Source organism: Giraffa tippelskirchi, chromosome 5, assembly GCF_054371585.1.
Source record: "Giraffa tippelskirchi isolate mGirTip1 chromosome 5, T2T-mGirTip1v1.2.pri, whole genome shotgun sequence".
In the NCBI taxonomy this organism is placed as follows: domain Eukaryota; kingdom Metazoa; phylum Chordata; class Mammalia; order Artiodactyla; family Giraffidae; genus Giraffa; species Giraffa tippelskirchi.
The window spans coordinates 168,383,048-168,405,787 of NC_137279.1; the positions used below are offsets into that span (position 1 = coordinate 168,383,048).

Below are 22,740 nucleotides of genomic sequence, written 5' to 3' on the forward strand. Positions count from 1 at the left end.
TTGGTTATTTCTCAAAAGTAGGAATCTGTTGAAATAATCAAGGTTTAAAGAGGCAGCTTGTATAATAGCACCTTAATCTATGAAGGCAAAATGTTATACTTTGGCCTCTTTAAAACCTTTTTTTCTTCCTTGAGTATAGGATCCCATGTCTCTTATTTTAGATATTAACACCTGTAATTGCTGGACTTTCTCTTTTTTGATTTATGGAATGTTGGAATTTATGCTAGATGATTCTTGGTAACTGTGTTGGTTTAAATTATATGTAAATACTAAAAAGCCAGGTATTAGCTTAGGTCCCTGGAAACCTGATCTTTATGTAAACATGCTTACAGAGTAAATATATTCATTCAACAGACATGTATTAAGTATTCTCTATATGGCAGGCTTTGATGTAGTAGGAATTTTGGCTCTAGATGTCAGTTATAGTCCTTGCCCACAAGGAACTTAAACCTAAGAGTGAAACTAGAGGGACAGACATGCAGTTAATTTTATAATTAACTCTCATTTAAAATGGAAGGAGCCATGGGGAGCACCTTATCTAGTGGTTTTAAAGTATATTTTGATAAGCTCTGTGCTTAGACTGCTCAGTCATGCCCGACTCTTTGCGACCCCATGAACAATAGCCCACCAGGCTCCTCTGTCCATGGGGATTCTCCAGGCAAGCATACTGAAGTGGGTTGCCATGCCCTTCTCCAGGGTATCTTCCCAACTCAGGGGTCTAACCCAGGTCTTCCAGATTGCAGGCGGATTCTTTACCGTCTGAGCCACCAGGGAAGCCCTGACAAGCTCTACGAGCTTTTTAAAGTGTGTGTGAGGAGTGGAGGAAGGAAAAGATAGGCTGTCATTTTCTCCACTCAGGCTTTTATCAGAGTACCTCTGTTTTACTGTTGAATTTCCAAGAAGAATCCATTTTAGGAAGGGGTTCTAACAGTTTGAAAGAAAAATAAAATTTAAGAACAACTGACCTAATTAACTTCTCTTTTTTTTTCCATTGGGAAGACTGAGGATTTGGAAGGATAATTGTCTTTTCCAGAATTATTACTTGGCAGGACTAAGACTAGAAATGAGGTCTGCTGACTCTGCACTTATCCCAGCTTTTTACTTTATTGCATCTCTTCTTAAAGCTCCTATAAGAAATAAGTCTCAAAATTGCTTATAGAGGTCAGTTGTACCTGTACAATCATCTTATGAAATTCTTCTAGTAGAATAGCATTATCTTCCCCCCTTTCCTTAGGACAGGGAATTACTATTCATAATTAATCATGAAGATTTCACAGTATTTATCAAAATGTCAAGAAAAGCTATCTAATATTCTATTTAAAAAAGAGTCAAGTGTGCAGGCCCTTTTCAGCCTCATCTGATACAGATAACTGATTAAAGGTACTAGAGCTGTTCCCCACAACAGCTTCTTTGATTTCCTTTAAGGTTTACAGTCAATGAGTATTATCTCTTATGGGTTTCTGCATCTATGATCCTTTGATGAAAATGCCATTTTCATTTATTTTTTCTTTAGTTTTACTTAATTAAACTTGGGCTGGATGTGTTTTGATAGACCAAATAGATAATATCAAATGTATCATTTGAAGAGTCTGATGCTCTCAAGATACCCTTTCCCATCTTTGGTCTTTCAGATATGTTTTATTCATTTTCATTAATAACGACATCAAATTATACCATCTTGACATGTTCCTTTTGGAATAAATATTTAAATATGTCTATTATATGTAAATTCTAAAATGATGTGAAAGTATTTAGGCTTTGATTTGGATGACTTGAAATCTAATAATAAAACTGATTTTCTTAATGCAGATCTTTGATGGAAAACAGATTCCACAGAGAATGGTTGATGGATGGAATGCTTTTTTCTTTGATAAAACAGAAGAACTGGTAATTTCTTCATAGTTTTTATGTTGTGGAATGTTCACTGATATATGCTAGGATTTGCATAATTTAATAATTTTACTTGGATTTGGGATCTGTATTTGGATAAGTATAGATATGTCACTCTCCTTTTTTTTCCTCACCTTAGAAAAAACGTTTACCTTCACTTGGAAAGAACACAGAAACGTTAGGAGAGCTTTGGTTGGGACTGCTTCGCTTCTATACTGAAGAATTTGATTTCAAAGAATATGTTATTAGCATTCGGCAGAAAAAACTGTTGACAACTTTTGAGAAGCAGTGGACATCCAAATGTATTGCCATTGAAGGTAATCATTCAGCTGATATTAATTCAGGAACAAAACAAAGCAAAACAAGACAAAAGGCAGAATTTTAAAAATTTATTTATTTTTAATTGAACAATAATTGCTTTATAATATTGCTTTGGTTTCTGCCATACATCAACATGAATTAGCCATAGGTATACATATGTCCCCTCCCTCTTGAACCTTCCTCCCACCTCTCACTCTTCCCACCCCACTAGGTTGTTACAGAACCTGAGTTTGAGTTCTCCGAGTCATGCAGCGAATTTCCTTTGAAAAGCTAGAATTTTATTTGGCCAATGAAATTAAGAGGGAAACTGAAACACATTAGAATTTGGAAGATATTTCCTCTTGTTGTTTTTTTTTTATCAGTTTCCATCCTTTAATCTGTAATTATAAAAAAATAATTTCTGACTTTGGTCTTTGTTACTTGGTATTAACTCTAGTTATGGTTACTAAGTATATTTATGTTACAGTGAGCTTCTTAATTAAAGAGTAAAATATTTCTTTTCTAGACCCTTTTGATTTGAATCATAACCTTGGTGCTGGAGTTTCTAGAAAAAGTAAGTTTTAAATATAGAAATACCCTGCTTTTAAAGCTCTTACACATTAAGGTCTGGATCTTCATTGTTTTTCTTCTTTCTTCAATAGTGACCAATTTCATCATGAAAGCATTTATCAATGGAAGGAAACTTTTTGGTACCCCTTTTTACCCACTCATTGGCAGAGAAGCTGTAAGTTTATATAATTCGAATTCTGAGTCTTTTCTATTTTCCTATAGAACTTTTTTTTTTTCTTTTTTGTAGTACAAGAAACCTAATCCTGTTACAAGTTGGCTTTAGGAATAGCTGGTTATAACTTCTTCTGTCTTTTCTTATTGCACTTATCATAGTCTGTAGTAAGATATCTATTGGCTATATTGTATCTGTTTTTTTAATCTATTTGTTAAATTCTATCTCTCCCACTAGACTGTATAGCTCCATGAGGACAGAGGCCATGTCTGTGAGGTTTACCATCATATTGCCAGTGCTTGTCATAACTTCTGGCACATAGGATGCATCAAATAAGCATTTGTTAAACAAGTGAGGGTTGATAGTCAGGACTCAGGATCCTTTAATTTTGAATCTGAGGTGCTCCCTACTGCCTCTCTTCTATCTCTAGAAATCTTGGTGAAAATACAAACAGAGAAGTCAGTACCAAAGTATCAATGTGAAAGTGAAAGGGTTAGTTTGCTCAGTCATGTCTGACTCCTTTCAACCCTATTCACCAGGCTCCTCTGTCCATGGGATTTCCCAGGCAAGAATACTATAGTGCATAGTCATTCTCTTCTAGGAGGTCTTCCCAACCCAGGGATCAAACCCAGGTCTCCTGCCCTGTAGACAGATTCTTTATTGTCTGAGCCACCAGGGAAACCCAAAGTATTGATAAAACTTTATTATTTGTTGAGGCTTCTGCTTTAATTGTGGTACAGCCCTTGGTTAGCTGAACTAATGGCATGGAACTAGGATTCCTTTTACCTGAACTGGGGGGTGTAGTGTCCTCCATTCCTCTTGGTCTTACTCTGGTTTAGGTTACTTTCTTATGGGAGGATGTCACAGTCTCAGAGAAAGAAAAAAGAAATCTCAAAAGAGAAACAATGTCTCTGTTATTGCATAATGAATATCTTTGATTTTGTTCAGTTTCATCACTCTTTCTTGTTGGGGTGAGAAAAGCAGAAAAAGTCTAGAGCTTTTTTCCCTTGAAGCATTTTTGATAGTCCTGATTCATAGGCAGTGGGGATGATAATAATTGTAATCAAAATAAAATAACAGTAAAATTTGAAATGGCGCAAAAGTTATGTAGAAGTAAAATATCTAACAAAAGGAAAATACAGTGATAATTTTACTAATATATTAAAGTAGCAATAAATGAAAAGCACAGTCAAATCACAACAAATATGGTGATGTACTGATAAAGCATTTTACATGAAAATCATGGAAATTCTATTAGTATCTGTGCTTGCATGTGTTTGGTAGGAACCTAGCAGTTTCATGCAGTCAGACTTTTTAGTGAAATACTAACGTGGAGTCCTGTTGAATGTGATTTGGCTTAAGAGCCTATCAGAAGGGGCCTATGATTCTCCCAATCATCTTTTAATTTGCTTTATTCTACTTTAAAAGTCAATATATGGTATTTTATAGCTTGGGTATACCAGTTTAACTCTTCTCCTTAAATGGACATTTAAGTTGGTATCAGTGTTCTAACTGATATTGTAGAAAAATAACCTTGTTATATAGTTTTTCATGCTTAATATTTTCCATTGTAAAGTTCATTCTTTTCAACACATACTGAATTCCTGATTTGTACCTATTTCTTTGATATGTACTAGGATTATAACAGCATATAGAATAGATGTGTTTCATCCCCTTAGATTCTAGTGAAAATGAAGACCAAGTATATTTTCTGTACTTTCACCTTTCTTGCTCACTGAAACATTCCCATTTCAGCTATTCTTCTATTCATTAGGTTCTCTGACATATTAATCCGTTTTCTCCCAATCTGTCAATTATCTCCTGTTTTCATTTTTTCCTCTCCATTTAACTTATGTTCCTTGGTCTACCTGTGGCATATACTTTATATTCCTTTGTACCATTGTCCTTCTTTTGCATTGTTGTGTGTTCAGCTTTACGTGAACTCAGCCATCCACCATCTCTTTATGCTTGGACTAAGCACCGATGGAAAAAAGTCTTAAAGCTAAGCAGTTTATAGCACAACTGTAAATTAATGTTCACCAGCCTCAACTGGACTTTCAATACTATCTGACATTCTTACTACATTTCTTTAGTTACCTCTGTCTCCCATTCAATAGGGACTATTCCAAGTTTTATTTATTTTATTCAAAATTCAGTGCCCAATTTGTTTTGTCCCATCTTTCTTCTCTGCCTTTCCCACACTTGGATGTTTTCCTTTTGAGACAGAGATGGTATTAAATAGATATTCCTTCAACTTTCTGCTACCATATCTATAAATCTGCTTGTATCTTCAGATATCTCGTGTCTTTTTTTAAAAAAAAAATTGATTTTATATTGGAACATAGTTGATTAAAAATTATCACTTTCAAAAAAATAAAAAAAAATAAAAATGTATCAGTTTCAGGTATATAGCAAGGTGATTCAGTTATACATATACATGTAGCTATTCTTTTTTAAATTCCTATTTAGATTATTACAGACTATTGAGCAGCATTCCCTGTGCTATACAGTAGGTCCTTGTACAGATACATACAGTTGGTTGTCTATTTTGAATATAGTATTGTATACATGTCAATCTGAAACTCCCAATCTGTCTTTCTCCCCCTGCCGCTCCATAACCATAAGTTCATTCTCTAAGTCTGTGAGTCTGTTTCTGTTTTGTAAATAAGCTGATTTGTATCATTTTGTTTAGAATTCACATATAAGCAATATCACATGATATTTGTCATTCTCTGTCTGACTTTCTTCACTTAGTATGAAAACGTCCAGGTCCATCCATGTTGCTGCAAATGGCATTATTTTGTTCTTTTTAATGGCTAATATTCCATTGTATGTATGTACCACATCTTTATCCATTCACTTGTCAGTGGACATTTAGGTTGCTTCCATGTCTGCTATTGTAAATAGTGCTGCAGTGAACATTTGGGTGCATATATCTTCTTGAATTATGATTTTCTCTGGATATATGCCCAGGATTGGGATTGCTGGATCATATGGTATCTCTGTTTTTAGTTTCTTTTTGTTTTTGTTTTTTTAATTTTGTTTTTAATTGGAGAATAATTGCTTTACTATGTTGTGTTGGTTTCTGTCATACAGCAAGGTGAATCAACTGTAAGTATACATATATACCCTTCCTCTTGAACTTCCCTCCCACCCCCACCCCAGATCTGTGCCTCTAGGTCGTTACAGAGCACCAGGTTGTGCTCCCTATGTTATACAGCAACTTCTCACTAGCTATTTGTTTTATACATGGCAGTGTATATGTTTCAATGCTACTCTCTCAATTTGTCTATTTTTAGTTTTTTAAGGAACCTCCATACTGTTCTTCATAGTGTCTGTACCAATTCATATTCTCATCAACAGTGTAGGAGGGTTCTCTTTTCTCTACACCTTCTCCAGCATTTATTGTTTGTAGATTTTTTTGATGATGGCCATTCTAACTGATGTGAGATGATACCTCATTGTAGTTTTTGATTTGCATTTCTCTGATAATTAGCAGTGTTGATCATCTTTTCTTGTGACTCTTGGCCATCTATATGTCTTCTTTTGATTGGGTTTTTTTTTAATTGAGCTAGCTGCGGGAGCTGTTTGTAAATTTTGGGACTAATCCTTGTCCATCGCATCATTTGCAAATATTTTCTCCCATTCTGTGGGTTGTCTTTTCATTTTGTTTATGGTTTCCTTTGTTGTGCAAAAGATTTTGAGTTTATTTAAGTCCCATTTGTTCATTTTTTAATTTCTGTTACTCTAGGAGACAGCTCAGAAAAGATGTTGCTGCGATTTATATAAAAGTGTGTTCTGCCTGTGTTTTCCTCTTAACTTGTTTTATAGTATCAGGTCATACATTTAGGTCTTTAATCAATTTTTGTGTATGGTGTTAAAGAATGTTCTAATTTCATTTTTTTACTTGTAGCTGTGCAGTTTTCACAACACCATTTGTTGAAGAGACTGTCTTTCCTCCATTGTATAGTCTTGCTTCCTTTGTCATAGATTAATTGACCATAGTTGCGTGGGTTTATTTCTGGTATTTACATCTTAGTCCATTAATCTGTATTTCTGTTTTTGTGCTGGTACCATACTATTTTGATGACTGTATCTTTGTAGAACAGTCTGACGTCAGGAAGCCTGATTTCTCCAGCTCTGTTTTTATTTCTCAACATTGCTTTGGCTATTCCGAGTCTTTTGTGTCTCCATTCAAGTTTTAAGATTTTTTTGTTCTAGTTCTGTGGAAATGCCATTGGTAATTTGATAGGGATTACATTGACTCTGTAGATTGCCTTGGGTAGTATAATCATTTTGACAATATTGATTTTTCCAATTCAAGAACATGGTATATCTTGCCATCTGTTTGTGTCATCTTTGATTTCTTTCATCAGTGTCTTATAGTTTCAGAGTACAGATCTTTTGTCTCCTTGGGTAGGTTTAATCCTAGGTAATTTTTTCATTTTGATGTGATGATAAATGGGATTGTTTCTTTAGTTTCTCCGTCTGATCTTTCATTGTTAGCGTATAGAAATGCAAGATTTATATGTATTTTATATACTGCAACTTTACCAAATTCATTGATAAGCTCTTGTAGTTTTCTGGTGGCATCTTTAGGATTTTCTGTGTATAGTATGTCATCTAAAACAGTGACAGTTTTACCTCTTTTCCAGTTTATATTCCTTTTATTTCGTTTTCTTCTCTGATTTGTCATGGCTAGGACTTCCAAAACTATGTAGAATAAAAGTGATGAGAATATAGATATCCTTGTCATGTTCCAAATCTAAGAGGTAACACTTTCAGCTTTTCACCATTGAATATGATGTTAACTACAGGCTTGTCATGTATGGCCTTTATTATGTTGAAGTATGTTCCCTCTCTGCCCACTTTCTGGAGAGTTTTTATCGTAAATAGGTGTTGAATTTTGTGAAAAGCTTTTTCTGCATTTGTTGAGATGATCATATGGCTTTTATTCTTCTATTTGTTGATGTGGTGTATCATATTGATTGATTTGCAGATATTGAAAATATGCTTGCATCCCTGGTATAAATGCCAATTGATCATGGTGTGTGATCCTTTTAATATATTGTTGGATTCAGAGTGCTAGTATTTTTTGTTGAGGATTTTTGTGTCTATGTTCATCAGTGATAGTGACCTATAAATTTTTTTTTGGTAGTATCTTTGTCTGGTTTTGGTTTCAGTATGATGATGGCCTTATAGAATGAGTTTGGGAGTATTCATTTCTCTGCATTTTTTTGGGAATAGTTTTGGAAGAATAAGTATCAACTCTTCTCTAAATGATAGAATTAATCTGTGATGCCATCTGGTCCTGGATTTTTGTTTATTGGAAGTTTCTATTTCTTTTTGGTTCAGTCTTAGGAGACTGTGCCTTTCTAAGAATTTGTCCATTTCTTCCAGGTTGTCTATTTTATTGGCATAAAGTTGTTTGTAGTAGTCTTTTATGATCCTTTGTATTTCTCTGGTGTCTATTGTAACTTCTCCTTTTTAATTTCTAATTTTGTTGTTTAAGCTCTCCCTTTTTTTCTTGGTGAGTCTGGCTAAAGGTTTATCAGTTTTGTTTATCTTTTCAAAGAATCAGCTTTTTGTTTCATTGATTTTATTGATTTTCTTTGTTTATATTTCTGCTCTGATCTTTCTTTCTTTCTTTCTTTTCTTCTACTAACTTGGGGTTTTGTTTATTCTTTTTTCTCTGTTGGCTTTAGATAGAAGATTAGGTTGTTTATTTGTGATTTTTCTTGTTTCCTGAGGTAAGATTGTATTGCTATAAACTTCTCAGAACTGCGTTTACCATGTCCCTAGGTTTTGGATCATTGTGCTTTCATTTTCATTTGACTCTAGGTAATTTTTATGTCCGCTTTGATTTCTTCAGTGATCCATTGATTGTTTAATAGCATATTCTTTAGCTTCCATGTATTTGTGTTTTTTAGTTTTTTTCTTGTAATTGATTCCTAATCTTATAGCAATGTGGGTTAGAAAAGATGCTTGATATGATTTTAATTTTCTTAAATTTACTGAAGCTTACTTTGTGGCCCAGCCTGTCATTAATCCTGGAGAATGTTCCATGGGCTCTTGAGAAAAGTGTGTATTCTGTTGCTTTTGGATGGAATACTCTGTAAATGTCAGTGAAGGTGGTCTGGTCTAATGTGTCATTTAAGGCCTGTGTTTCTGTATTAATCTTCTTTCTAGATAATCTGTCCATTGTTATAAATGGGGTATTTTTAAGTCCCCCACTATTAATCACATTACTGTTGATTTCTCCTTTAATGACTGTTAGTATTTGACTTACATATTGGGGTGCTCTATGTTGGATAAGTATTTATTTACAATTGTTATAGCTTCTTCTTGGAATGATCCCTTGATCATTATGTAGTGTCCCTCTTTGTCTCTTTTATTTTGTCTATTTTGAAGTATCTTTTGTCTGAGAAGAATATTGCTTGCTATTCCAGCTATCTTAATTTACATTTGCCCAGAGTACCTTTTTCCATCCCCTTACTTTCAGTCTGTATGTGTCCCTAGATATGAAGTGGGTCTCTTGTAGATATCATGTATACGGGTCTTGTTTGTATCCATTCACCTCTATTTCTTTTGGTTAGAGCACTAAACCCATGTATGTTTTAGGTAATTACCAATATATATGTTCCTGTTGCCATTTTCTTAATTGGTTTGGATTTGCTTTGTAGGTCTTTTTTGTTCCCTTCCTGTTTTGTTCTCTTGTCTTGTGATTCGATGACTAACTTTAGTGTTGTATTTGGATTCCATTTTCATTTTTGTGTATGTATCTATTGTAGATTTTCAGTTGTGCACGCCAGGCCTCCCTGTTCATCACCAACTCCCGGAGTTTACTCAAACTCATGTCCATTGAGTCGGTGATGCCATCCAACCGTCTCATCCTCTGTTGTCCCCTGTGGCAGAACTTCTGTGGTATAATTATTTTCCAGTTTGTGAGTTGCCCACACAGCAGGTATGGGATTCGATTTTACTGCAGTTGTGCCTCTCCTACAGTTTTGTTGTGGCTTCTTCATCTTTGGATATAGGATGTCTTTTTTGGTAGGTTCCAGCCTTTTTGTTTTTATTGTTCAATGGTTGTTCAGCAATTAGTTGTTATGTGGTGTTTCTCTAAGAAGGAAGCTTCCCTGATAGCTCAGTTGGTAAAGAATCTGCCTGCAAAGAGACCCCAGTTCGATTCCTGGGTTGGGAAGATCCCCTGGAGAAGGGAAAGGTTACCCACTCCAGTATTCTGGCCTGGAGAATTCCATGGGATCTCAAAGAGTCAGACACAACTGAGAAGGGGTGAACTCAATCATTCTGCTTCACCGTCTTGCTGGCCAGTCACCAGATACACATTCTTTATCAGAGACTAGCCCTTCCGTTGGAGAAGGCAATGGCACCCCACTCCAGTACTCTTGCCTGGAAAATCCCATGGGTGGAGGAGCCCGGTAGGCTGCAGACCCATGGGGTCGCTAGGAGTCGGACACGACTGAGCGACTTCACTTTCACTTTTCCTTTTCATGCACTGGAGAAGGAACTGGCAACCCACTCCAGTATTCTTGCCTGAAGAATCCCAGGGACGGCGGAGCCTGGTGGGCTGCCGTCTATGGGGTCGCACAGAGTCGGACACGACTGAAGCGACTTAGCAGCAGCAGCAGCAGCAGCCCTTCCATAGGTACTCTAGATCCATTCATTATTTTCTGTACATTAAATATTCAGTCTTTCCATCTGTGAAAAATATTTTCAAAGATGAAATAGATAAAATGTATCTGCAGATTAGGATTAACAATTTGCCTTCTATTTTAATGATAGGGAGCACTAACTTTGAACTCCAGTTAAGCAAATGTCTCCTCCAGAAAGTGTTCCTTTTTTTGAATTAGTAAACTTACATTATAAAAACATTATACTCTGTTATAATATATTTTGAAATTCAATAAAATTTTTGTGGAAATTTTCTTTCTCTCTTATAATTTTACCTCAACACCTAAAATTTTAACTATCTGGCTCTTCCCAGAAGAAGTTTGCTGACCCCAGGTCTAGGCCACCTTAACTAAGAAGGTGGGATGAAGAAAAATTGATTAAAGAGATAGATACTCAGGAATAGAATGGATACAACCTAGTGATTAATTAGAGGTGATGAGTCAAGGAGAATAAGTTCAGGGTGATTTCCTAGATTTTTGCCATAAGCAACTGGGTAAATTAAGAAAGGCTTTCATTTTTGTCTTATCAGAAAAAATGATAATGAAGAGTTTAATAAATTATATTGACTTCATCAGTAGTAAATGTAAAGAATTATATTGTGTTCTTTTTTAGAAATACAGTTTTATTGAGTAATAATTCATGTACTTTAGCATTTACCTATATAAAGTGAGTAATTCAGTGTTTTTGAGTATTTTTGCAGGATTATGCAACCATCACCACATCTAATTAGAACATTTCATCCTCTCTCAAGGAAACTCCTGTCTCAATTAGCAGTCAGTCCTCCTTCCTTTTTCCTCTCACTCTGTTGATTTGCCTATTGTGGACGTTTTATGAAAATGGAATCAGAGTATGTGTAGCCTTTTGTGACTGGTTTCTTTCATTTAGCAGAATGTATTCAGGGTTCATTCAAGCTGTAGCATATATCAGTACTTCATTCTTTTTTTATGGTTGAATGATATTCCATTGTATGGTTATATTACATTTTATTTATTCATTCATCGGTTTGTTGGAAATTTGTATTGTTTCTACTCTTTGGCTATTATGAGTAGTGCTGCTGTAAATATTTATGTACAAAATTTTCTGTGGATGTATGTTTTCATTTCTTTTGGGCATACACGTAACAGTAGAATTGTTGGGTCATTTTAATAAGTTTATGTTTAACTTTCTGAGGAGCTGCCAAGCTGTTTCTTAAAAGAGTTGGACTTTTTTATATTCCCACCTGCAATATATGAAGGTTCCAGGTTTTTCACATCCTCACAATACTTGCTGCTATCTTTTTTCTTTTCTAATAGCCATGCAGTGGGTGTCTCTCTTATACTTTTATCCCTGACATTTGATAGATTTGAAGAAATCAGAGAGTACTAAGTAGACATGTTCTCTTGCCATCCAAAGATACGGGTATCGTCAGGATGAACTAGTCTTTGTGATGGTGCAAAACTGAATTAAACCTTAGAAAGATAACAAAGGTAGTAAGATAAAGCAAAAATGAGCCCAATTCTTCAAAGACTTGGAAAAATGATTTAATTCTTATTGGTTCTCTGTATTCTTTTTAGGTATATTCTACTTTGTGTAGTAAATGTTACATGTTCTTGAAATGTTGAATGTAAAACCAGAGATTGATTTATTTACATAGAATTCTTTTGTAAAGATACTGATTCCTTTGTGGAAGTAGCCTGGTGGGGCAGAAAGCATGACGTTTGTAATCAGACAGACTTAGCTTGAAATCCTTTATCTCCTATTTACTAGCTTTTTTTGCTGTGGCCAAATGGCTTGAACTTTCCGAGCCTTGAGCCTCAGTTTCCTCATCTATAAAATCAGCAGGAAAATAGTATCTACTTTATCGGGATAGATATTACACAAAGATGTTACAGATGAATGAGAAAAAAGCGTGAATGTGAAGTGATTAGTACTGTTAGCAGCTGTGATATTGATGATGATAATTTTGAATCTTGTTTTCATATCATGGTTTTAGCTACAGTGAAATACTTGTTGATATTTATTTCTTTTTTTAAAAAATTACTTTTGGGTCCTGGTCTGCTTTCCATTTGTATTCAAAAGTTTACAGTGATTTTTTTTTTTTTTCCTAGTAAAGTTGTATTTTCTTCCTAGGAATACTTCTTTGATTCCAGAGTGTTAACAGATGGAGAACTGGCTCCCAATGATCGATGTTGCCGTGTGTGTGGAAAAATAGGCCACTATATGAAAGACTGCCCCAAAAGGAGAAGGTTGGCAAATGATTATGTATCAACATTGTAGGGAAAATAAATATGAGGCAAATTGAAGGTATAACTGTGTTTAGATATGTTTAAATTGAGAAAGTTTAGAGCTTGTAGTTGACCCTTAGGTAAATGTATATTTGAGTGGTATTTTGTGAAAGAGTGAGATTTATTCCTGGTACATTAGTGTGTCATGATGTCTATTATTTGTTCATCTATTTATTAAGGTTTTTTAAACTGCAGAAGTACTTATTAACACTTGCTGTATGCTGGAAACCGTGCTAGGATCCAAGGGATAAAAAAGACTAAGATACGAGGTTCTTGCTGAGAACCTCACTGTTACGAAAACAAATAATTAAATGAATCTTTGAGGTATATATTGTAAGATATGCCTATACTCTTTCCCTTAAGGAATATATATCCTCTGTGCTCCTTGAAAATATGTCTGTGATACTTTCCTTTGTTCCTTATACTGTGTTAATAGGCCAGGAAATTCCTTTTTTAGTCATCAAGCCTTACTTAATGTAAAGAGCTTAGAACTTTTCATACAGAACAAATTCATAGTTTCCGTCACTGCTATTAAATTTAGAGAAGACACTTACTTTCTCTAAGCCTCAAATGTCTTTCTCTATAAAATGGAGATAATAAATAGCCAACTAAGGATTGTACAATTAAAATTTTCTATTAAACATTAAAAATTGACATTGTATTATGAAACTACTAGAATACCCCGTGTCTGCCATATAAGTAGTTATGTGAGAACCCTTGCCTTCAAAAAAAATGCATGAAACAATGGGCATGTTAGTCCCTTTATTGTGAGGCTCTTGTATAGTTTAGTTTATTCTATAGTTCCGTCAGTTTATAAGTCCCTAGCCCCACATTATTGGTATCAGCAGTTTACTGTTTAGACTAAAGAAGAAAGACAGTGAAGAAGAGAAAGAAGGTAATGAAGAGGAGAAAGACTCTCGAGACCTTCTTGACTCCCGAGACCTCCACGACACTCGAGACTTTAGAGACCCCAGAGACCTCAGATGTTTTATCTGCGGAGATGCAGGACATGTGCGAAGGGAGTGCCCAGAGGTCAAGCTGGCCCGTCAGAGGAATAGCAGTGTGGCAGGTAAATAGAAAAAGCCAAAAATCGTTTCTGGGGGAAATAGTGTCATTTTTGTTGATGTCATTTTAAGGATCCTGCTTCTTCTCTATTCTAAACATAGCTGTATGATTTTAGGTCTTTTAATTTATTAAAGAGAAAATTTAGGTTTTTATTTTGAATAGTATTTGGATATGTTTAATATCAAAGTCTTAGCAGTCTGTTGTATTCAGTCAACTCTCTCTAAGTATTTTTTGGATTTGAGTCATATTCTTTATTTCTCTTGCTATGAAAAGTTAACAAAAGTTAACTACCACCCCCAAAAGTTAATGAGAGATTGTTTTTCTGGGAACATATGGGAGAAATTGTATCTCTTCCCATGTCTTTTATGAGAGAAGATTTGTTCTTATTATATTTCATAGGGAATTTTATGAATTAGAAACCCGGATGAGAGTTTATGGAAAGAAAAAAACAAAATATAAGTGAAGATTTCCAGTTATTCAGATTCTTGTTGCAGAAGTTATTTTCTTAAATAAATGTATAATGTTCTTTAGAAAACAGTATGATATTTGTTCTTGTTTCCAGAATCACTGTATTTTTTTAATGCTCTAAGGATTGAGAAATGGCTTAAATTAAAAAGAGTTGTTAAAAAGTTCTTTGCTAACATAATCATAGTTTAAAAGTCCAAGTTTATAAAATCGCAGATTTGAGACTGTTGTACTGAAGAAGGGAGTTTATTGATTATCATTTCTCTGTTATTTTATCTATTGAATTTCTTTTTGATGTCTTCTCTTAGCAGCCCAGCTGGTCCGCAATCTTGTAAATGCCCAGCAGGTGGCTGGTTCAGCCCAGCAACAAGGTGATCAGTCCATAAGGACTAGGCAGTCCTCAGAATGCGTGAGTACTCGGCTTGCAGATGGGTTGGTCTTGGCAGGAAAACAGCTCTAATTTTGGTGGGTGATAAGGTTGATCTTTGAGATTGGCAAATTCAGTCTTTCAGATTACACAATGCTTTATAGAGATGTCCTTGCTAGGCACATCAGCTAGAATGAGCATTACTTTTGGAGTAATGTAGATCTGGGTTTTCATCTATGGGCAAGATACTTAACTTCAGTGAACCTATTTCTTATTTGTAAAATAAGGTAACTACCAAATAAGGTTGTTGGTTGGATTATAATAAGGTAATAACTTTGAGGTTTTAGGTTTTGCATAATGCAAGAATATGGAAGAATATTCTATAATGAAAGAACACTGTTAGTTAAAAATAGACCCAAAAATTGAGATGTATTAAGGGTTTAGTACTGTTAAGGTAGTACATGCATGATACTTCATTTGCTTAAAATTTTGTGGCTTCTCATTGCTGATATGGATACCTAGTAAAATGTATCCTGTAAAAGACAGAGTATTTAATTAGATTTCTGATTCACAGGTTTCATGTTATCTTTGCTGAGTTGCTCTAACCTTTGTCTAAATATGTATTCACCTTGCACATTTTAAATTAGGTAAATACTAATTGAATGCTTATTCTAAATCTGATGTTGTGCTTTAGTGCTTCACACCTCTTATCACATTTAATCCTTCAAATGGCCATGTGAAGTGATAGGTATTGGTATGATCAAATTTTACAAATTGGGAAGCTGAGAATAAGAGAAATTAAAAGATTCAAACACAGGTCTACATCACTTCAAAGCTGTTAACTATTAAACATGCTAAATCTGATGTGATATGTGTTTTGGAAAACAATTCTTAGAGCATTTGAAGAGCAATAGTAGCACTTGTCTTAAAAAAACATTTAGGATCCCACTAACCCTACCTCCAGTACTTGAATATGTACTACTATGGGTCTGACATTTTCATAAAAGTTATATAATAACAATTATATTACAGTAACAACATTTATTGATTGCTATGTGCCACATATGCATTTTTCCTGTTTCTTCGTATTAAATATTTTTAAAATACTGAAAAAGTATAGAAAGTGATAAATATCCATGCACTACTACCAGGCTTTAACAATTCTCAATGTTTTGTTATTTTGGTTTTATTAAAGAGTATCCACAGTTGACAACCCCTATGCAGTCCTCTTGGATGCTGTTCCCTTCTTAAAACTTTCCTGCTATCCCTTCCTTGCTACTAAAATGTATCTACTATTCTGAATTTGGTGTTTATGTTTTTGACATGTATTGTTGTAGTTAATCTTCACAAAAACCTATGATGAAGATTCTATTATTTATACTTTACAGGTAAAGAAAAGAGAGATTTAAGTTTTGAGATTTGATTTGAGATTTAAGTTTTTTGCCTGAGGTCAGTAAACACTTGGAACCAGAACTTGTATCCTTAGGTTCTGTTTCCAAAACCTGTGCTCTAACCACTTTCCTATGGTGCCCCTAACTTTCATCCTCTGCTTCTAGCACTCACCCCACCTGAGATTGGATAAGAGTCTGACTAATGGACTTTGCTATTCAAGGTCTCACAAAGCACTTCAGCTTCAACATGTCTAGAATGTAGCTTATATTTCTTTCCAGCTCCCCAAGTTTGCCTCTTCCTCCTGTCTTCTCCATCTCATTGAATGATGTCACTGTCTCTGGTTTCCTGAACTACTACTCTTCCCTCAACCTCCACATCCAGTCGGTCACTAGGTCCTGTTGTTTCTATCTGTGAAAAAATAGCTCACATCCATTTCCTTCCTTAGCCTAGGTAACCGTCATTTCAGATTCCAATTACTTTAAAAGGCCATCTGCTTTTGTTTCTGTATACCTTCAGTTATGTTGTTCTCTCTAACTGAATCTTCCCTTCTCCTTTTTCTCTACTCTCTTTTATCATACTGGTGTCTATTTAAGTCTTAGCTTAAAAGTCACTTCCGTCAAGATTTTCTTGATTTCCACTTTCTTTCATCTTGTCTTCTCTTCTCCTAAAGTGGGTTTAGGTGTTCCTGCTCTGGGATTTCATTATACATTATACAGTCTTTATGATAGTAATTATTATACTTTATTGTGACTGCTTATGTAATCTTTTTTTTTTTAAATAAATTTATTTATTTTAGTTGGGGGCTAATTACTTTACAATATTATAGTGGTTTTTGCCATACATTGACATGAATCAGCCATGGGTTTACATGTGTTCCCCATCCTGAACCCCCCTCCCACCTCCCTCCCCAAGCTTATGTAATCTTTATCTCTTCTTCCTCTTTTTCCTCAATGACTTTAAGTTTCATGAGAGCATACATGTTAGTATTTTATTTTTAATACCTAGAACAATGCCCAATACATAACTGACATTCCATAAATGCTTGTTGAGGAGCTAAATGAAAGTGAGTGTGAGATATTTAGATGTAAACTTCTAGTTACAGTTGGAGTTGTGGGTTCTATGTGATAAGTATGTTGTCTGGACTTGTCTTCTTTGAGCAATAGAAAGGTTTATGCTGCTGCTGCTGCTAAGTTGCTTCAGTCGTGTCCGACTCTGTGCGACCCCATAGACGGCAGCCAATCAGGCTTCTCCGTCTCTGGGATTCTCCAGGCAAGAATACTGGAGTGGGTTGCCATTTCCTTCTCCAGTGCATGCATGCACGCTAAGTTGCTTCAGTCATGTCCGACTCTGTGCGACCTCATGGACAGCAGCCCACCAGGCTCCTCTATCTACAGGATTCTCTTGGCAAGAATACTGAAGTGGGTTGCCATTTCCTTCTCCAAAAGGTTTATAGATAAAACGTATGTGAGAGAGGGTTTGAGAACCTTGGGAAAAACTCTACCTTCATATAAAATGAGGTTCTGTTGTTATCTGTTACTATGTATATCATAGAGTTCTGTTTATAGTATTCTGATGAAGTAACTCCATAGTTTTATATTTTTATAATCTCTGCTTTTATAAAATTAAGATGTTCATAAATTAATTTTAAAATATACCTTTTTTTTTTTTCTCTGCAGTCTGATTCGCCGTCTTATTCTCCTCAGCCCCAGCCATTTCCACAGAACTCTTCCCAATCCACTGCCATTACCCAGCCTCCATCCCAGCCAGGATCCCAGCCAAAGCTTGGCCCACCTCAGCAGGGAACCCAGCACCCCCATCAGGTCCAGATGCCTATGTATAACTTTCCTCAGTCACCACCAGCTCAGTATTCTCCCATGCACAACATGGGATTGTTGCCAATGCATCCCCTCCAGATCCCTGCCCCGTCCTGGCCTATTCACGGCCCAGTGATCCATTCTGCACCAGGCAGTGCGCCCAGCAATATTGGCCTGAACGATCCCAGCATCATCTTTGCACAGCCTGCTGCCAGACCTGTGGCGATCCCTAGCTCCTCTCATGATGGACACTGGCCCCGTACTGTGGCTCCAAATTCCCTGGTGAACAATGGTACAGTGGGGAATTCGGGTAACCCTTTCTTTTCTTCTTTTGTATCTGTCTGTAGAAAGGTTGGATGAATTGTATTATTGGTTGAACCTGGGGAGATAAATGTGAGTAAAAAGATGGCAAGCATTATTTGTGGAGGGGGAAGCATAAGGTAAGGTGAAGAGTATGGGCTATGGATTCAGACCACCTGGATTTGAATTGTGGCTCTGCCATTTATTATGTGGCATCAGGCATTTGCTTAATCTCTTTGTACAATGGTTTCATCTGTGAAATAAGTGTGTATTAATAGAACCTAACTCACAGGAATGTTGTGAATATTAAATGAGGTAATAAATATAAATGTTTTTTATTATTATTTTAAAATTTCATTGCAGTCTCATTTGGTGTAGGTATTATTAGCACTTATTTTTATAGTTGAGGAAATTGTAGAGTTAAAAGTAACTGTCATGCTATCATAATCATAGTAGATCCAGGATTTAAACCAATTTCTTTCTTCAAAACCTGTAATCTTTGCTTTGGACTCTTACTATCTCCTTACTTACTAAGAAGCAGTTTCCTAAAAAGAAAAAGATTAGTAACACTTTATAGCTTAAGAAAGAATCATTTTTTACTGATATTTAAATAATGCATATTCTTTGTAGAGCATTTGAAAAAGAAAACCATATATAATCTTAATTCCTGGGCAGAATTGTTTGGAAATATTTTGGTTTATTACTATCCAGTCATTTTTTTCATCTTTGTGTATTTAAAAATAGTTGATAAATGCTGTTAAACTAGTTTTACATTATATTTATTTTTAAAATTTGTATCATGGAAAACTTGAACACAAAAGGAGAGTAAAATATAACCCTCCCATTACTCAGATTTAAGTTATCTGTGTTTTCTATTTACTGTTTGTGATTCTTCTGTAACTTACTGTCTGTGATTCTTTTCCTTATTAACTACTTGGTTATCCTCATATATTGTTTTTAGAGGAAATGTAGAATAAAAGCTTGATTATTTACCTTTGTCAATTTTCAGAATAATTTTAGTGATAGTTTTAAACTAATGTATGTCATGTGGAGAAGGAAATGGCAACCCACTCCAGTACTCTTGCCTGGGAAACCTCATGGAAGGAGGAGCCTGGTAGGCTGCAGCCATGGGGTCACGAAGAGTCAGACATGACTGAGTGACTTCACTTTCACTTTTCACTTTAACGCACTGGAGAAGGAAATGGCAACCCACTCCAATATTCTTGCCTGGAGAATCCCAGAGACGAAGGAGCCTGTTGGGCTGCCGTCTATGGGGTCGCACAGAGTCGGACATGACTCAAGCGACTTAGCAGCAGTAGCAGCAGCATGTCATTCCTTAAAGCACTGTAATGGAGGAATCTCTGACCTCTTTTGGAATAATACAGATAGTATATTTTGCTGAGCAGAAATTCCAGAATGTGGAACTCATTTAGATTTCAAGGATCAAAGGATATACGTCATACATGGCCATTCTAATGTGGCCTCTGCTTTTTTCATTCAACAAATATTTATTGTATGCATGTCATGATAAACACTGTAATAGTCACTGAGTTATATAACCATGAAGACAGACACATGCTTTGCCTTTTGATATATTGATTCAGTTTTAACAGTTTTAACTTCTTCCTCTCTCTACCACTAGTTGATCTCTGTTTTAGCCTTAATGAACTAATTAATTAACACCCTACAGACACACCATGCTCTTACCCCTGATTATTTACTTAAGTGGTTGGTTCCCTCTGCCTAGAATGTCCTCTCCAATAACTCTCCTGTTCACTCTCACCTCCTTCTGCTTTTCTCCAAAAGCTTGGCTAACTTACTTATCCTTCATTTTAAAATTTGGATCACTTTCTTTAGGAAGTCTCTAATTCTTATAGATCCTCTCCTCCAATTGTATTAGGTATTCTTTCTCTCCTCCATGTTTCCTTAATATCCGTATTATAAGACTTGTCTTACTGTGTTGAAGTTGCCTGTTTACTTGTCTGCATAATGCATTAGACTGAAATTTTAGAGGTTGTTAATTGTTTGTCTATCATTGTCTCCCTAGTGTCCAGTGTAGTGTCTGTTGTAAGATAGATGTTATTTGTATACTTCTATTATATAATAAATTATTACTCAGCAAATATTTATTATTTGTTGGATGGGTGTACAACTCCTAGTTACTGTTACTGCTAAAATTAACAGTATGTTAAAAATGGAAAAACCAGATGGGGATATATTAAAATGATAATAGTTTGTATTAGAATAGGGGGTTGTATGAGTTTTTTCCCCCATTTTTCAAATTGTCTTTAATGGCAATTGTTCAGACTCTTTAATTATAAAAATATTTGGTTGTGAAAAATGACCAAGAGAGATTGAACAATATCCTAAAAATACCCTTTTATGTAAAAATGTTTCTCAGTTAGTAATAAGGATCTCAGTAATGTATTCCCAGTCTTATTTTTTGTAAACTCTGAGCTCTGCAGCTTCAGCTCTCAGTTGTAACTTGGCTTTACGAACTTGCAGTGAACCAGCTGCTTTGTTTACTAGCTACATCATGAGAAGACTGAGCTTGTAGGAGTGTGGCTAGTATGGGTTTTAGTTTTCTTCCTCCCTATCCTGTACCTCCTAACTTCCTTCTAGGAAGTTTAGTAAATAAGGGGCAGTGACTTTCACATTATTTTCTGCCACATTTTGATCCTGAATGAGAAAAGCCTCCAGAAATGATCCAGAAGATTCAGGGGTTACTGCATTTTGAAAGACTTACTGTAAGATAGGTCTTAAAGGGAAGTAGATTGGTAGGGGTGGTTTGCCATAGAATAGGACGCATATTTTTTTTTCAATTCCTGGTTATATGCCAGAATTTGTGCGAGCCACTTTATTTTTGTTATCTTATTTAATCCTCTTAACAATCTGGGTTCATAATTAAACCTTAGTAATTTTTGTAATTAGTATTTGAACTTAAAGTTGTTTCGCACCAAGGCCTGTTTTCAACCATTTCACCACGACGTCTCAGCTTCTAACAAAATCTTCCAGGCCAACATATAATTGATTCTAGGATAATTGGCAGTGTCTTTATGATAAAATGTAAGCTGCCTAATGATGTACTAAGGTTCTTTGAAATATAAATTCTACCTACCTGTCCAGCCTTTCCTCTACCACTGCTTTCCTTTGTGTTTGTCTCTGTATTGCCGATTGTTTTGCAGCTTCCCAAACTTGCTGTACTTCTCTGCTTCCTGGCTTTTGAACACACTATTCCTTCTGTCTGAAATTCGCTCCCTCTCCCATTTTGTCTAACTTGTTCCTTGACCTTTAAAATTCAATTTAGTCAATCATTTTAGGAAAACCTCTTTGTAAGTTGGATTAGTCCCCTCTTTAGACACCATCCACCAATCTGTTATAGCAATTACCACATATTATTGTATATGTCTTCTTAAATATTTCCTTTATGAATAATTTAGGAACAATTACACTGTTTATTCCTTAAAATTTTTTTTGGTTGACATATATACACCATACATAATACATATATTGACATATGTACACTATTGATATATATATACACAATTGATATGACTTACACTAGTAATATATAGTATTAATTGTGTAGATATGTCAACCAAAAAAACTTTAATAAAACACTGTAATTGTTCTCAAATTATTCATAAACAACACATTTAGATAACTAATGAGAACCTACTGTATAGCACAGGGAACTCCACTCAGTGCTCTGTGGTGACCTGAATGGGAAGGAAATTCAAAAAAAGAGGGGATATGTGTAGCATATAGCTGATTCACTTTGCTGTATAGCAGAAACTAACACAGCATTATAAAGCAACAATACTTCAATAAAAATTTTAAAAAAAATTTGGGGGGAGGGTGTCCTCCGCATTTAGCATATTTCTTGGTCAGTGATGACCAATAAATCTTTATGGAATGAAGGAATGTTTGAATGAACAAGGTGATGTTTTAACATACATCTTTCCTTTGTTCTTGAAATGCAGAGCCAGGATTTCCAGGACTGAATCCTCCAATTCCTTGGGAACATGCACCACGACCCCATTTCCCTCTTGTCCCAGCTTCGTGGCCTTATGGTTTGCATCAGAACTTCATGCATCAGGGAAATGCCAGATTCCAGCCCAACAAACCTTTCTATACTCAAGGTACCATTGCTTACATATTGGTTACAAGGCTGAGTGGGTTTTGTTCTGGGACAATGGAGCCTTTGTAAAGGCCAGGATCTGGGAGTGAAACTTTATGAATTCAGTAAATATTCACTGAGAGAACATAGTGTATGTCAGATTGTGCTAGATAGTTATTGCTCAAGCAGAAGTAAATAATAACCCCTACACTTAATACATATTTTATTAGGAAAGCTAGGCATGTAAAACAGACAAGGATAGGAACTTAGAGGAATCCATTAACTTTGCCCTAGCAGAGAGAGCAGAATATGGACACCAGGGATCAAAC

At 35.4% G+C, this 22,740-nt stretch overlaps 1 protein-coding gene across 50 annotated transcripts in view; it reads left to right on the forward strand.

The window, feature by feature from the left end:
- Positions 1-22,740, forward strand: part of TUT4 (terminal uridylyl transferase 4) — a 122,899-nt gene that overhangs the window by 98,887 nt on the left and 1,272 nt on the right. For 8 of the 50 annotated variants that reach the window (XR_014052223.1, XM_081485326.1, XM_081485308.1 and 5 more), the window contains 9 exons: positions 1,810-1,887; positions 2,030-2,207; positions 2,717-2,764; positions 2,853-2,935; positions 12,734-12,849; positions 13,749-13,957; positions 14,727-14,827; positions 17,854-18,301; positions 22,275-22,433. Coding sequence is in view for 49 of the 50 variants with exons in the window: in XM_081485326.1 (XP_081341452.1) it covers positions 1,810-1,887; positions 2,030-2,207; positions 2,717-2,764; positions 2,853-2,935; positions 12,734-12,849; positions 13,749-13,957; positions 14,727-14,827; positions 17,854-18,301; positions 22,275-22,433 (1,420 nt within the window). In the remaining variant the exon portion in view is untranslated. Of the gene's footprint in view, positions 1-1,809; positions 1,888-2,029; positions 2,208-2,716; positions 2,765-2,852; positions 2,936-12,733; positions 12,850-13,733; positions 13,958-14,726; positions 14,828-17,853; positions 18,302-22,274; positions 22,434-22,740 lie in introns of all 50 variants that reach the window. The other 42 variants (XM_081485335.1, XM_081485336.1, XM_081485322.1 and 39 more) reach the window with 14 other exon arrangements.